This window comes from Rhinopithecus bieti, unplaced genomic scaffold (genome assembly GCF_001698545.2).
Source record: "Rhinopithecus bieti isolate Rb0 unplaced genomic scaffold, ASM169854v2 scaffold_10706, whole genome shotgun sequence".
Classification (NCBI taxonomy): domain Eukaryota; kingdom Metazoa; phylum Chordata; class Mammalia; order Primates; family Cercopithecidae; genus Rhinopithecus; species Rhinopithecus bieti.
In genome coordinates this window covers 2,141,648-2,158,658 of record NW_016806811.1, presented here as the reverse complement: position 1 = coordinate 2,158,658, position 17,011 = coordinate 2,141,648, and the positions used below count along the sequence as shown (strand labels likewise).

Genomic DNA, 17,011 nt, shown 5'->3' with positions numbered 1-17,011 from the left:
AAAAAAAAAAAAAAAAAAAAAAAAAAAAACCAGCCTAGAGATTGGGAGAAAATATTTGTGAGCCATATATCTGATAAGGGGTTAATATCCAAAATACATTAAGTTCACACAACTTAGCCAAAATAAATAAATTAATTAATAAAACACCCAATTAACTAATGGGCAAAGGATCTGAATGGACTTTTTCAGACGAAGTACAAATGACCAACAGGTATAAGAAAAGGCGCTCAAAATCACTAATGAACAGGGAAATGCAAACCAGAGCCACTAGGTATCTCCTCACATCTGCTAGGATGACTTATAAAAAAGATAAGCGATAAGTGTCGGTGATGCGCGGAGCAAAGGGAACCCTGTACACCGGTGAAGGGAATGTGCACTGTAACAGCCATTACGGAAAACCCTACAGAGGTTCACTCAAAAAGTTAAAAACAGAACTACCAGGCCAGTGTTACCCGTCCTTTGTTAAGTTCAAAGTCACGGTGCCACTTCCTTTCCCATCTAAAGGGGACTGCTGGCGACCCAAGGCAAGGCCCGCAGGTGTGGCTCTCCCTGAGGGGACAGTAGGACAGGATGTGGATTTCCAGGCCAGCGGCTTCCAGGTTGGGCCCAGACCCCAGGCCGACCCAGGCCACGGGCGGGCTCAGCGGCCTCGGCTCCTCCTCAGGGCCCCAGTGAACCTCCGACGCCCACGAAGGCTCCAGGCTGGCTCCCTGGAGGCCCACCAGCGGGCGGCTGGGCCTCCCTCCGCGCCGCGACCGCCAGGAGGCGCCGCCCGGGAGAGGAAGTCCAGTTGGGCCTGGCCGGGCTTGGGGGGCGCAGGGAGTGGCGGGAGTCACCTAGCGCAGGGTCCTTCCCAGGCTGGCGCCAGGCCCTTCCCCCGTCCGGCCCCGTCCGGCCCCGCCCAGATCGCGAGCACTAGCAGGTTCCGGGTCCTGTGACCGGTCAGGCGGCGTCAGCGGGCGCGGCGGAGGGCTGGCCGGTCTCGGGGAAGTTTCCGCGGCCGCCGGGGGCGGGGCGGGAGAGCGCGAGGCCGGGCGGGAGGCCAGACTCGGAGCCCCGGCGCGCCGTACAGCCGCAGCGCTCATGGCGGGCGGGGAAGCTGGGGACCCTGGCCTGGGGGCGGCTGCCGCCCCGGCGCCCGAGACCCGCGAGCACCTCTTCAAGGTGCTGGTGATCGGCGAGCTTGGAGTGGGCAAGACCAGCATCATCAAGCGCTACGTCCACCAGCTTTTCTCCCAGCACTACAGGGCCACCATCGGGGTGGACTTCGCCCTCAAGGTCCTCAACTGGGACAGCAGGACTCTGGTGCGCCTGCAGCTGTGGGACATCGCGGGTAAGCGCGGCTGCTAGTTTCCCACTCCAGAGCCCAGCCGGACCGTCCGGCTCCTATCTGCCTCTTTACTTTTTCTTCTCTGCCTGAACTCGTCTGCCTGGGTACGTTTAGAAGAGAGAGGCCGAATCCAAGGGCGAGATGCGATGGACGCGGTCGGCTGGACTCGGTGGGGCCCGGAGGATGGGATGGGCAGTAGGAGCTGGAGCAGGTCCTGCACGCCAGAGGGAGGCGAGGAGGCCAGGGGGCCTTTTCCAGAAGCTTGAACTCTGAATAATGCAAGTGTATCATAGATACACCAGGACTAGTTGCGAAGGCTGCCTTGAAGCGGGCCGGCGCCTCTCAGCCTCAACTCAAGTTCAGAGGGATTGGGTGACTTACTTGAAGCTGCACTCCTAGTTAGTGACACCACCAAGACCAAAAGTCAGGTTCCTTTCCAGATCATTTTCCACCACCCGCCTTGGCTCTGAGACTGGCCTTTGTGAGGAAAACTCCATTCCTCAAATACTTTGCTCTCATCGGAAGCCCAGGACAGACACTCCGTGAAGATTTGGGAAACCTTTTCTGAAACTTTACACTCATCCCTTCCTCTCTTCCTAAACCAACACCTAGTCCCATCCCTGGTGCCCTCGCCCCCCTCACTCCTCAGTACACTGTTTCTCTGCCATTTGCTTTCACTTGTTCTGTTTGAGGGGGTACATTTCCCTCTGCTCTGATTTATGAACACTGGAACTTTGCCTGGTGTAGTGGTTGGGAGTGGGCGTTTTAAGATGATGTTAACTATTGGAAAGTTCATAGAAATGGTACCAAGCCAAGTGCCAGTGGCTCACGCCTGTAATCCCAGCACTTTGGAAGGCCTAGGCTGGAGGATCGCGTGAGGACAGGAGTTCGAGACCAGCCTGGGCTGTTAGTGAGACCCTATCTCTACAAAATACATACATACATACATACAAAAAATTAACCAGGCATGGTCATGCGTGCCTGTAGTCCCAGCTACTCAGGAGCCTGAGGCAGGAGGATCACTTGAACCTAAGAGAGGTCAAGGCTTCGGTGAGCTGTATTCTCGCCACTGTACCCCAGCCTGGTCAGCAGAGTGAGACCCTATCTCAGAAATAAATAAGTAAATAAATAAAGTGCCAAAATTACTTTGTTCAATCATTATAGGTGTTAAGAAACTCAGTCTGCAATAGAGCATTAGAATGGGAGCTCCTTTAGGGTTAGAGGATGCCTGAGGCCACCCTTCATTCTACAGACCATAGAAGCCCATAGAGGGTATAGCTACCTGTTTGATAGCAGAGTTGGGGGGTGCAGATCACAGGTCTGTCTGTCTGCCAGGTAGTGCTCTTGTCATTTATAGCTTGTTACTTAAGAAAAAAGTATTAAATAATTGTAACCTATAACTCATTCATTTAAGAGCACATTTCTCTCCCTCAGATAGAATACATGTATGCATCTCAGTCCCTCAGAGAAAAGGAGTAATCAGCCGGGGGCTCAGCTTTTGTTGTTGTTTGTTACCAAAAGCCAAAAGTTCGTTTGAAGAGTCATCTTTGAAGCCAGAGACTTTTTCGAAACACTTCCTGCTGTTGCACAGAACCCTGAGCAGTATTTCTGCTTCTTGACAAAGTCATGGATTCTAAAGGTTGCCTTACCATGTGACGGTCATTCTCCAGGAATCTGCAGCATAGCTGAGGATTTTCACAAAGATGGTTTTAAAAATTTGCTTAGAAGGGTGATTGACCTTGCCTTACTATTTACATAAATTATGGCATTTTGTTATTAAATGATAATTGGGTCCTACTGCTAGTAAATTAGTATGAGTAACTAGATTTTTAAGAGTTTATAGTTAGAGACTTGAGAAAGTAAAAGCAGGAGTAAGATATAAATTTTCTTTCTGGTGTCACCTCTTCTTTTTTTATTAATCACATACCTTGAATGACAGGAAGGGGTCATATCCAGTTTTTATCAGACTCTGATACGTCTACCTAGATGGGATATTCCTGCACTTTTCACTAAATCCAAAGCTTGAGTTTTACCAGGAAGGAAAACAGAAGTTTAAGATCTCCAAAAGGGATTTCTGGATGTTAGATATTGTTTCAACAGGTATTGTAGTTCCATACAGCAAGTACAGACCAGCAATTTACAAAATTAGAGGTAAATTTATAGAAATGATTAGGCTCACATTATAAGTAAGATTTTCAGAGACAGAATTTTAATATAAGGAAAGTGAGGGAGAAAAATAGCTTAGTGAGAGACCAAAAAACAAACAAAAAAACTGTTTTAGAGACCAAAAAAAGCAAAACAAAAAAACCTTAGCCTAAAGTTTGGAGAACTATATTACTAACTGTTTGGTTTGAATATTTGAGCTACTAGTGAATCTCAGCTCATACCATTTGAATTAAGTAATGATGATGTCATGAAGGCAAAGTGAAGGCTGCTCCACAAACTTCCCCCATGGCTAAGCATACTTGCCTTATGTAGTAACAAAGTTGGATCATATTTAATTCTCAAATAATAGAAATATTCTTTGATTGCCAAATAGTAGGTAGAGCCAGTTACTTGCCATAACTAAGTTAAGGTGTGGTGTTTTTACTAGTTATGTCTTTTTTTTTTTTTTTGGTTGCTTTAGTGAGAGGGCAAGATAGTAAAGAAATGACAAATCTCTATCCTTGAAAGCTTTGGCAAGTACAATAGGTTGGAATTATCAAATGTTTTCTATACATGTAGCCAAGCAGATTCAGTTGAACTCTTCAAGTTAAGAACCATCGTGATCCTCGGATACATGAATCTGTTCTTACGGCATTGAAGGAATCTGGCTTTAAAATACAGATGCAGTTTAGTGCAGTTTTTGTGTAAGACCATTGCGGTCTCTTAACTCACACATGCTTTGGGACTGCTGCTCAAAACATAACTGAAATATACTGAAATATTGAAGTCTTTGATAACACTTTACAGAGATCTTAATAAATGCACACTCAAGATATAGCAAGAGATGTCTCTGATCTTCTTTTAATTCTCAGTATAGGTAAAGTAGTATTTGGTTTACTATTATATGGTTATTGCTTATTAATCACTATAGAATTTTTCAGGCAAATTGAATGACTGGTCTAGGTTAAATCTTAAAAGAACAAGTTTGTCCATTTAGATCTAGTATACTTTAGCCTTCATGTATTGACTGAGTGATTTGCTTTTAGGATCAACACTTTTAGTAAAATCTGAATGAGTAACTCTCCTTTGGGACAAAGGACAAATTGGGAACAGTCTGCTCTGAAGTTCATATAAATGATATTTACCCAATCATAAAATGCATGCTTGGAAGATATAAACTGTATAATCTATGCCTAAACTTATTTTCCATCGTTTTGATTCCCATCCAAAATAGAACGTGGATCCTGATTGCCTTGCTCTATCTTATACTTTGTCAGTTAGTATACCTAGTAATCTCCCTTTGTCTTTTTTTTTCATAACTCTCCTATAATCCTTCATGAGCAAGAATCTGGAATATTACCTCTTGACACTTTCCTGATTTTAAAGGTAGTTTTCAGTCACATATACACATATTTCTAATTATAAAGAAGCCGTGCTTTGAGGAATTAGTCTGTGTAATTATTTGTAGTCTCCATCTTAAACACAGATACTGCAGTTAAGTTTCCAGTGTTTATTGGTGGCTGATTACATACCAAGTCATTTACAAGGCTTTTTAAAATCTTTGTTACATATGGGTAATCTGGCTCTTGTACAATCTTGCCATCCTCAGCCTTATTCAAGCTCAGTTGTTGTGCTGAATTATAAGCGAAGCCAACTGGCCCATTTACATCTGTAAATCTTTCACTATTCCTGAGTCCTGAGACACCTTTGAGTGCTGCAGTCTGGGCTATCCATTCACAATTGTCCAGGCAGGCAGCTGGTCAGCATAATAACATATCTGTATTACTGCACAAGGAAATTCCCCTGATAATGGCAGTCCTATTGCCCTTCCCTTTTGAATGTGTTACCATCCTTCATTGCCTCAATTAGCCCTCATAAGCTAAAAGATTCTCAGGTTATTAGTAGAGATAGTAGAGCACTGATAGGAAGTTCTACAACTTTCCTTTGCTCTCAGCCATTTGCCATTCTACCTTTTGAGTTGAATGAATTATAGGTTTTAGTGGTCCTGTAATCTAAACACAGAAAGGTATAGTAACTTGTATGGAGACAGGTTTCATGACTCACATATGAAAGCAATACACTTTTAAAAGGATAGCAGAATTTTGGTTTATTGGTCTCAAAACAGCAGCACAAATACTTTTCAAAATTTCCAAATGTTCTGGTTATCATGAAATTAGTCATGTATATGTTATCTTGACCTTCCAATTTTCTTAAGCTTTTGATATGAAATTTTCAGCGAGTCTCATTCTGTAATAAATGTACCCAGGATTTTGTTTTTAGTCAGATATGATGGGGACATCAGATCAGGAGATGGACTGCCATTGGAAAGATAGTTTATTATAGTTCCCAAGAGTGGGGGCACATTATGCCACACCACATGAGGCCACAGGGAAAAGCAGCAGGGTTGGTCATGAGAAAGAAGGAGCAAGGAAAATGCATGGGCTGGAGCTTTTACTGTGGCTTTTGCAGGAAGGAACCAGTGAGGCAGGGTAGGCAAGCTGAACAAGTTGAGGATTGGCTAGTTTGAATAATTTTGGTGTACTCTGGGTGATAGGAGTGGTCTCTAGTTGTCCAGTATTGGTCTGTGGGGTGATTTGGGACAGGGGATAGTGTCCCAGACTGCAGGATCCTGGTGCAAGGAGGCAGGTGGTATGGATTTAGGATTGATGGGCTGACTGATATGGTGTGCATGTCAGAGGTGTGCTCCAAGATAGCTCCTTTGCTGTCTCTAGAAATTAGCTAACTGTGGGAGGATTAGTCCCTCTCCAGGCCTGCAATGCCCCAAGTTGTCAAAACGTCATAAAGTATAGAAAAAACACCATTAATACATATTCCTAGGCACTTACTAAAGATTGAGAGATTAAAGTACTCTTCCAAAGAAGGAAAATTTGAAGATCTCAGATTAAGTATTTCCTTAAAATAATGAGGATTTCACACTAAATCAACACTTAAGTAACAGAGAGTGGGCCACGTCCACAAGTTTAAGTTGTCTTAGGTTTGTAGAGATCTTCTCTTGGATGGTGAAAGAAATGCATTGATATAAATTTGGGGAGACTTCTGGAGGGTGAGACAAAAGAGCAAGGTAAAGTTGTTTTAGAATTCTATTCAATTATATTTTCAAAAGTTTTTTGTGCTTTTAATAGTTGAGTAGGCTTACAAACATCTAGTCTTTTTTTTTTTTTTTTTTTTTTTTTTTTTTTTTTTTTTTTTTATTATATTTAGGGGAACCGTCACACAAACGCGGGGCCTATCATGGGAGGGGAGGAGGGGGGAGGGATTGCATTGGGAGTTATACCTGATATAAAATGATGAATTGAAGGGTGCTGACGAGTTGATGGTGCAGCACACCACATTTTGGTACAAGTATACATATGTAACAAACCTACATGTTATGCACATGTACCCTAGAACATCTAGTCTTTTCACTGTTCTTTCACTGACCTTGAGAAAGACTGACCAACATGAAAATAAATGGATGGCAAGGGTTTAGTTTAAGGCTCCAACAAAGTCTTTCTAACTAACAGATGCCCATGTATTCTCCTCTTCCCCATGATTTTCACTCACTGTTATCCCGATATTTTTCTTAAGCATCATCTGCAGTGGTTTTCCTATTTTTTTCTTCATTCAGTTTTGTTACTCTTTTACTTTACAGATTTATTTAATCTAGGTTTCAAAAGGTGGTAGATGAGCAAAAAAGATACTTTGTACTTGATTTAAGTTAGTTTTACAACTGGAGGAACTTAGCATATCTATGTGTTATAAATCTTTGAGGCAACATAGTTAAATATAAATATAGGTTACACCTACTTAGGTTTTTGGAGAGCAACCCTTAATTTTATGTTACAATTATCATTTTAAATTCATCTTATCTTTTCCCACTCCCTAATTAAACTTCATGTGTTTTGGAAATTTTTGTTTTTTAACTTGCTTTACCATTTCTGAAGCATTAATGGATTAATTAAGAATTTATTAAAAAGAGATTACAAATTCATTAAAATAGGAAGTATATTTTGCTATTATTTTAGAAAACAAACTTGTTTCCCTACATACATGGTATTGGCCTTTTGATGCTGGGTTATTTACATTTTATTCCCATTGCTGTCTGGATTCAGTGATTGTAGAATATATAGAAAATCAGTATAACATTCAAATTATAATACGGGAACCTAAAATATCAATGTTAGAGCCAGGAGGACTTAGTGATCCCTACAGATCCCTGAGACCAGTTGGCATAGTTAAGCCAAAAAAGTTTCTTGCCTGAGGTTGCTTGAATGTTGGGTGCTTGGCATTTTGAATCCCTGGCATAGTTGGAATTTTATCAAGTTTGTTTTTCTCTGCAAACCATTTTTACAATTACAAGGTAGAGCACATAACGAGCTAATAGTTTAAAGCTTTCACGTGTTTAATTGGCACCATTTTTTAAAAAAAATACTCAGGCTTTCATCATGCGGTAAACTTGTGGAGCACTCAATAATAGCTGACATTTATGCAGGGCTTACCTGGCATTTTACACTGTTTTGAACTTGAAGTATAACTTAACATGCATAGATCACCTCCACTTCAAGATATAGAATATTCTTAGCCTTCTAAAACAGAAATCAGCTACGTTTTCTATAAAGGGCCTGACAAATATTTTAGGTTTTGTAGGCCATTTCATGTATGTGGCCACAATTCAACTCTGCTATCGTAGGAAAAAAAACAGACATTGATAACATGTAAACAAATAAGGGTAACTGAATTCCAGTAAAACCTTTTTTAGCTGGATTAGGTCATTGGCTGTAGTTCATCAAACTGCCCTGGAAGACTTAGGCAGGGACTAAGTTTAACCCTCTCAGTTACCCTCGAAGGGAGGTATTATTCTGTATACTTTTATGGAGGTATAATTGACATACAATAAGCAGTACAATTTGAAAAGTTTTTACATCACTATAGTCAATATTTCAAATATTTTCATCATCGCAAAAGTGTTTTTCTCTTGCCCCTTTGGAATATATACCCTGCCTTTCCCAAGGCAACCATTTATCTGCTTTCCCTTACTGTATTGTCATAGTTTGCACTTTTTACAATTTGATATGAATGAACTCATGTAATATTACCCACCTGTGCTCTGACCTGGCTTCTTTTACAAAGCATAATGATTTTGAGATACATTCATGTTTTTGCTTGTATCCATGGTTTTGTTCCTTTCCTTTCTATTGTTGAGCTGTATTTCGTTGTATAACTAGATGATAGTTTATCCATTAATCTGTTGATTGACATTTGATTTGGCATCTGTGAACATAATGAAAGTGACTTTGAGAGTTCAAGTTGTCCACATCCTGGTCAACACTTGGTGTATTCAGACTTCTTAATTTTAGTCATTCCTGTGGGAGTGAAGTGTCAAGTTGTGATTTAAATTTGCATTTCTCCAGTGACTAATGATGTTGAACATCTTTTCCTGTGCTTATTTTTTTTCCATCACATACATTTTCTGGCAAACTGTTCCAATCTTTTGCTTACATTATTAATTTTTTTCTTTTCTTCTTTGGGAGTCTTGAGAGTTTATATATTCTGGGTATAAGCCCTTTGTCAGATAAACAGTTTGCATTTTTTCTCCCAGCCATTGCCTTTTGTTTTCATTTACTTAACCAAGTAATTGACACTTTTGATTTGCCATGTAGTGTGGTTGTTTAAAAAGTACACTCTGGGCCGGGCGCGGTGGCTCAAGCCTGTAATCCCAGCACTTTGGGAGGCCGAGACGGGCGGATCACGAGGTCAGGAGATCGAGACCATCCTGGCTAACATGGTGAAACCCCGTCTCTACTAAAAAAATACAAAAAAAAACTAGCCGGGCGAGGTGGTGGGCGCCTGTAGTCTCAGCTACTCGGGAGGCTGAGGCAGGAGAATGGCGTAAACCTGGGAGGCGGAGCTTGCAGTGAGCTGAGATCCGGCCACTGCACTCCAGCCCGGGCGACAGAGTGAGACTCCGTCTCAAAAAAAAAAAAAAAAAAAAAAAAAAAAAAAAAAAAGTACACTCTGATGTCAGGACTGCCACCAAATTTTGAATCCTAATCTTGGGAACTAAAGAAAATTAGTATTTTTAAGCCACAGAATCTTCTTCTAAATTACTTGTCATAAACATTTCTGATTTTCTTATGCTTTACCAGAAAGGTTATATGAGTAAATATTTAAATAAGACTCACTAGTAAAAGGAAATACTTGAAATTTAAACATCATTCCCCTCCCCCCCCAAAAAAATAGTCACTAAAGTTTAACAGCTCTTTGTTAACTTCTAGGTTTCTGACTGCTCTTTTACTAGTTTGACACCCCACTCTCTTTTCTAAGTTAAAGATATAGCCCAAAGGAATACTTTGTTACCATGTAATTATCTTGAAATCTTACTTTTTCAATTTCCTAATTTAAGATTATCTTATCTTGTTGCTTAGTCCTTTCATATTCAATAATTAAAATATATGAAAATGGAAGTGGCTGGTAATGTGTGCACTGCATTTGAAATTGGCATCTGAATCACTTCAATGCATATGTAGTATTTCTGCAGAATAGTGATTTTGAACAGTTGGCATATCATCTAAGTTTTTATAAATGTCAACTTTATAAGCCAATGAACTATATAGTTGGTCAGATTTACATTACAATAATATATGAACATAATAGTAGGGTTTTTTATGTGACCATTTGTTACAGTAAAATTTAGACCTTTGGACTATTACAATACAGCTTCAGTTAAACCATATGAGGAGTCATCACAAAACAAACCTTAACTTTATCCATTCACATTTGACCATTGTTTTATTCTTCCATTATTCCCTAAAACAATATATAAAATTATATTGCATTGTAGGGTTTGGAGAAGGAAGAATTTTATATTTTTGGGTATCTTTGCATCTGTACAGATGAAATGTATCAATAAAATGTAGATAAAGCCGGTTGCTCATGTGTTTCAAGAGGAAAGTGTCTTTATCATAGAACAGAGTGATACATCTCCGATGTGCATTGATTGCCAATCATTTTTCCTTCACACTGTAGTCAGTAACTAAGTCAAGGCAACTGCAAGATAGTTCAGAAAGGCTAGCATCCCACTTCTATAGGTGTGGGTGAGTCAGAAGACCTGGATTCTAGTCCTGTCTTCTTTAGTCAGTGACACTGTAATCCTGGCCAAGCATCCCTTTGCCTGTTGTTACATCTGTCAAATGAAAAGAAGGATCTTTCCTATGCCAAAGATTAATACAACAGCAGCTAGTAAGAGAACGCTTTGCAAAGTCCTATATAATGTACAAAGCAGATTTTTCCCAAAGTGTTTGACATAAGTTAAATTATTTTAAAAGTACAATGATATTTGAAGAACCCTGGAATTGATTCTTCTTGTAACAACACAACCAGTTGTGCTTTTTGTTCTGAAATAGATTTTCATGTGTCTGCTACTTACAGGGGTGAAATCTTGCATATTGCATCAGAAGTGGGTATGGGCTAGAGATAAGAAGGAGAGATGAGCTGAGAACATGAGCTACTTTATCTCATGTCAAGCCTTAATCTATTGGACTAGCATGTTACCCACTGCACTTATCTCTTTCCTACAGGCTTCATTTCTTCTATTCTTGTCTCTTCTTCCTCTACTTCCAGCTTTGTGTTTTCCTTTAGTGCCTCTCTTCTCTTAAACTAAGGGGAGAGGAGTTGGAATAAATGACAGACTTTGTAGCTTTAAATATTATCATATTGGTTTTATGGAGAATATGTCGTACAGAACATAAAACTAATTCATTATGTACTTAAACCAAATTATCAGACACATCTGCTGTGTGGGTCATCGTCTGTACGGATAGCATTAATCACACCAGGTTATGCTGCTATGGAATGGAAGATATTTGTTCATAGTATTGCTGTTGGGGTAAAAGGAGTTATACTTAAATGTAAACTCTGTCTGAATTACAAGTTTTTATTTTTTTCCTATATTTATGTCTAGGGCAGGAGCGATTTGGCAACATGACCCGCGTATATTACAAGGAAGCTGTTGGTGCTTTTGTAGTCTTTGATATATCAAGAAGTTCTACATTTGAGGCAGTCTTAAAATGGAAAAGTGATCTGGATAGTAAAGTTCATCTTCCAAATGGCAGCCCTATCCCTGCCGTCCTCTTGGCTAACAAATGTGACCAGAACAAGGACAGTAGCCAGAGTCCTTCCCAGATGGACCAGTTCTGCAAAGAACATGGCTTCGCCGGATGGTTTGAAACCTCTGCAAAGGTGAGATCTGCTTTGATTATGCATCTTTTGCTTTCTAGCTCATAAATCTGAGCTGTAACTCTAACGTATTTAGATGTATTTATGTGAGTGGTGTTTGAAAGTCTGGAAAATGAGAAGTGTAGCATGGATGTGTTATAGCTTCTTTCAATCCACAACAGTACTGCTTTCCAAATTGACTAATGGCTAATAGAAGGGCAGATTTTCCATAAAACAAAAGAGTTATTTAGAGCAAAAGCAAATGACATTTTCTGTGAGTTTCAGTTTTAACTGAGGTACTTCTCATGCAACTGGAGTGGATGGGGTATTGTCAAGCACAAGAATTTTTGATTTTTGCAAAAGGCTAAATGAATAGGAAGATGCCTCTGGTGAAGATGTGTGTCACATGCAGGACCATGTGAAAAGATTAGAGAGGAGATTTATTCAGATGATGTTTGAAGAGTTTTAGGTTAACTGTGTATGAAAGATTTGAAACAGTCGGAAAGTATCAACATTTGTGGTATGCTTCATAAATAGTAGAGTGAGAATTTTTTCTTTTGTCTATTATGGAAAGCTGAATAAAATATTTTCTGAAGGAAAAAATAAAACAGTAAGTTGGCTTTCAAAAATTTTGTAACAGTCTAGTGACCGGGCATGGTGGCTCATGCCTGTTTCCTAGCACTCTGGGAGGCCGAGGCAGGTGGATCGGGCAGATCACTCGAACTGGGAGTTCGAGACCAGCCTGGGCAACATGGCAAAACCCCGTCTCTACCAAAAAATACAAAAAGTAGCTGAGCATGGTGGTGCATGCCTGTGGTCCTAGCTTCTCGGGAGGCTGAGGCGGGATGATCACTTGAGTCTGGGAGGCAGAGTTTGCAGTGAGCCGAGATCACACCACTGCATTCCAGCCTGGGTGACAAAGTGAGACCCCATCTCAAAAAAAAAAAAAAAAAAAAAAAAAAAATATTCTTAACAGTCTGGATATAGAAAAAAGGTGAAAATAATAGATATATGAAATGTTTGGAGGGGAGTTGCGTGCATTGGAAGTTTCACATAAGGGGGTTAGTGACAGTCCGATTTATGTAAGAATGATGAAATGTTTGAAAAATTCTGTGATGACAGATAAACATTATACCATAAATTTGTTGAAATCTTAACACAGTTTAGCTTTTAGTTTATGTTCTGTGGATTTCGTATATGTGTTTATGTGTGTTTTTATATACGTTTGTACGTATGTATGTATCATTGTTCCTCCAAATCACCCACCTCATTCTGGGTATTTATTATCAGATTAGGTTTAGCTCTACTAGAAACTTACCCTTAGAGTAAAAAAACTACTTGATGCCCATCATGATCTGTGGGATAAAAGCAAAGCAATGAGAGACTGCGCAAGAGAGAGACTGCTCCAAAAATATTGAGCAATGATGGAGTCACTGGCAAAAAAAAAAGACTGTCTACTGGAGGCAGAAATGTATACTCCTAAGCTAGAGGCTAATTGTTTGAATAAATATAGCATCTTAAAATTTCCTTTTATAAATAAAACAGTGATAGAAGAAAAATGAAACCCAGGGGTGCTATGTGAACACTTAACCTGACATGAAGAAGAAAATCACAGAAAGAAAGCCTTGTTATAGAGAAGGTACCTCAGCCTCCCAAGAAGCTAGGACCACAGGCATGTGCCACCATGCCCAACTACTTTTTGTATTTTTGGTAGAGACAGAGTTTTGCCATGTTGCCCAGGCTGGACTCGAACTACTGAGCTGGAGCAATCTGCCCACCTCAGCCCCGCAAAGCGCTAGGATTACAGATATGTTCTTCTGAACACTCATGCCCTCTGTCTGCTCTGTATGCCTATTGGGTGATTTGCTCTGCTCCTCCGCTTTGCTGTAAAAAGACTAAAAAAAAAAAAAAAAAAAAAAAAAAAAAAAAAAGCAGTAAATGTAACTGCTTATGCGAGTGTGCATTTTGGTAGAGGGGTTTTATAAATTATAGACAAAATTCTCCTTTAGGCTTTATTTAATCTTTCGGGTAATAAATCCAGATTTGCCCCCAGATGTAAGACGTCATGTGACTAGTAGCTTGTGACTGTATAAGTCATCGGTTTCATTTTATTTATGGATAGGATTACACACAGAGGTGAAAGGTGAAGCACTGTTTAAAAGTTTCAAATTTACTCTGTGTTTCCCTACAAATATAGTAGAAGCGGCTTCTGTAGAATTTCTTTAGCAGTAAACCAGGGGTGTTCCAAGAGAATAACAGTAATAAAAAAATTTAGGTTAAAAATCTTAGATTTAAGGCTTATAGTACTGCCTAAATGTCACTAGTAGGTACACTTCTGAGCTGGCCAGCAGCTGACTTCAGATCTGACTTTTGCTTGAATTGCAGTCATCTGAATTTCACTAGGAGCACAGGCAAAAGATAACTTTTGCAAATACATTTCATCATTTCACCTTTATGGCAAATAATGGATTTCTAATATAAAACTTTAATAATGTTAACATATGGGAATTACATTAACGTGACTACACTGACATTGGAATTTTAACCAGTTGCTTCCACATACAGTTAGAGAATTTTATAATTATTTGCTATAATGGGGATAGCTGAGACTGAACGTCACTTAGACATTCAAAAGATCAATACTTGAATTAAAGTTAACACTTATCTTGGGGTGGAGGCAAAAGTAACTAAAAGCTGGTTTCAGTGCTGTGAAAGGTGCCTGTACGTAGCACAGCTCTTTTAGGTTCCTTGTTGTCTGATAAAGGCTTTACAAATAAGGGAAAAGGCTGCAGTGAACCTTGTAGCATTGGATTGGATTAGACATTAATATGAGCTTCAGGTTTCATATGTGTATGTGTGTGTGTGTGTGTGTGTGTAAGAGTATCTGCATATATATGTGAGTGTGTGTAGGTGTATGTATGTACACACACATATGGGTAAACAGATGAAGTTGATATAGATGCATGTGTGTACCATACTAGCCATACCTGCTGAGAGGGCTTAAAAGCAATGACACCACGGAACCAATTAACTTACCGAGTGCTCAAAATTCAGTTTTTAAATATCATTCTCCAGTAAAAAGAATGGGAATCCCTGGAGTAATGCCTGATTTCAGGGCGGGTGGGACAAGGAAAGTAAAGATGTGCCTGTGATATTTTGTTGTGCGAGAAACTAAGGAAGTGCTCATGAAATGATGGAGACATGTCACAAAGATACAGGATACTGCCATACAAGCTCCAAACATGTAAGACAATTTGAGCAACAAAGTAAATAATTTCTGTAATTGGTTCAACTTACAGAGTAAACTAATAATCCATGATAGAAATGAACAAAGGAATAAATAAATGAGGGAGAAGGGAACCTCTTTTTAACAGAATTCCAGCTAATAAATGTAGAAGGAATGGCAGAAATAAAAAGTCACCATTAAACACCACAGTGATGACTGTTGTAGGGAGGAATTAATTGATGCTAACATTAGTGGGGGAAAGTGTGGTGAGAAACAGGATATTGACATATTTGCACTAAGTACAAAGGGAAAAATAATAACTTTTCTGTGGAGAAACCTGGCAAAAACAACTTTAAGCAGTGTGCTTCCTGATAAACTGTGCAGGGTACAACACTTGTGTTTTATTTCTCCCAAAAATATATAAGTTGAATTTAATGATAAGGAAACATCAAACATCGCAGACGGAGGTATATTCACCAGTCAGTGCTCTCTGAGAGTGTCAAGGTCATGAAAAGCAAGGAGACTGAGGAACTGTTCCAGAGTAAAAGAGACCCCGGGGCAACAACAGTGAAGTACAGCCTGTGATCCTGCATCTGAAATAGGGCATTGAAATAATTGACACAATTTGAGTAAGCTTGTTAGACTAACACTGATACTACACTACTGTATAATTTCCTGATTTTGATGGTTGTATTCTGGTTATCTAAGATGTTAACATTTGAGAAATATGTGTGAATGGTAGGAATGTTCACTATTTTTGCAATGTTTTGTAAATCCAAAATTATTTAAAAATGAACAGTTAAATATTTTTAAAAATAAGCACAGTTTTTTCAATGTGTTACTTACCGTGTGTTTAATGATAACTTATAATTCAGTCACACAAATGCTGTGACAGCTAATAATTCCTTAGGGTGTCCTTAGCGGACGTTGCACTGACAACATTGTTTCAGGCTAATTTATACATGACAACTAAAAGGAATAATTTGTACTTAGAGATGGAGAAGTGACATGATACATTTATCATATTTTAATGTGGTTTGAGCCCTTTCAATTTTTTTTCACAGTGTATCCTGACTGCTTGAATTAGATATTCAAGGGCCGGAATTTTTTTTTATTTGGAATGGCTTCATTATATGAATTGCAGCCCAGAGCAAAAATTCATTTTCAACTATCGAGATAGCTCATTGAACCTCAGTGGCAAAGGTTTAAGATAGGAACATCAAAAAAGGTGTCCTTCATAAAAATAAGGGAATTCTTTCCATCACCACATTATTCTTTAACATTCAGCTCTAAGTGGGCACACACTTTAGTATTAGAGGAAAGTATCTGTGCACTTGCAATGCCACCTCTAACAAATTTTTCTGGTCCCATTCATACTGTTAATGCCTTACTCTAAGAATTAATCCTAAAATTTAATCCCGTTCTTCCTTTCTGCATTACAGGATAACATAAACATAGAGGAAGCTGCCCGGTTCCTAGTGGAGAAGATTCTTGCAAACCACCAAAGCTTTCCTAATGAAGAAAACGATGTGGGCAAAATTAAGCTAGATCAAGAGACCTTGAGAGCAGAGAGCAAATCCCAGTGTTGTTGATAGGGCTTCTGCTTCTCTTGTGTGTGCCTCAGCTCTGAAGAAGTTCCTGAGAATGGGTTACGGATGTCATGTTAGCTGTGAGTTTTCCCACAGGTGGTACTTCAAAAGGCAGCACCACTGGGTGCCTGCACTCATTTGAAAATGGAACTTTGGGAGAAGTATCCCTGCCAATGGCTCTGTAACTTAACAGATGACAATTAGGCTTTTGTCATTGTCGCCATCATATGGAAGATAATGTTTACATCCTTTTAAACATCTTTTTATATGACAGTTCCTTAGGATTTGGTAAGCCTTCCAAGTTGTAGCTTTTAATGTAAGTGCTGGGGTGGTAATAAAATGTTACCTCCAGTCTTATGGTCATTTTGAGTCTATATTTTTGCCATCTTATTGCATCCTCACTTTTTAGGGGGGAGTTTAGATTCTATTAGCCACAAAGGCTTGAGGTTTCTCTTTAGCAATTTTCTATTCAAAACTTTGGAAAGGCCAGGTATGGTGGCTCATGCC

General features: G+C 39.5%; 1 protein-coding gene and 1 long non-coding RNA gene across 2 annotated transcripts in view; one reads left to right on the top strand and one right to left on the bottom strand.

Annotated features, from left to right (window-relative positions):
• Positions 1-880: 880 nt before the first annotated feature.
• RAB32 (RAB32, member RAS oncogene family) lies at positions 881-16,858 on the top strand. Its single transcript, XM_017877614.1, has 3 exons — positions 881-1,333; positions 11,436-11,713; positions 16,358-16,858. Exons 1-3 carry the CDS (start codon positions 1,084-1,086, stop codon positions 16,505-16,507), a joined length of 678 nt encoding a protein of 225 aa, XP_017733103.1. The 5' UTR covers positions 881-1,083; the 3' UTR covers positions 16,508-16,858.
• The window catches only part of LOC108533190 (uncharacterized), a 52,516-nt gene continuing 44,019 nt past the window's right edge, over positions 8,515-17,011 (bottom strand). The window contains exon 4 of the long non-coding RNA XR_001886677.1: positions 8,515-8,746. This is a non-coding gene — a long non-coding RNA (uncharacterized LOC108533190). The remainder of the gene's footprint in view (positions 8,747-17,011) is intronic.

What these genes read in the sequence shown, in the direction of transcription:
- RAB32 (XM_017877614.1), top strand. Translation starts at nt 1,084, where the DNA reads ATGGCGGGCGGGGAAGCTGGGGACCCTGGCCTGGGGGCGGCTGCCGCC. An exon ending in GCAGCTGTGGGACATCGCGG is followed by an intron (nt 1,334 to 11,435) that starts GTAAGCGCGGCT and finishes ATTTATGTCTAG; the next exon opens with GGCAGGAGCGATTTGGCAAC. An exon ending in GGTTTGAAACCTCTGCAAAG is followed by an intron (nt 11,714 to 16,357) that starts GTGAGATCTGCT and finishes TCTGCATTACAG; the next exon opens with GATAACATAAACATAGAGGA.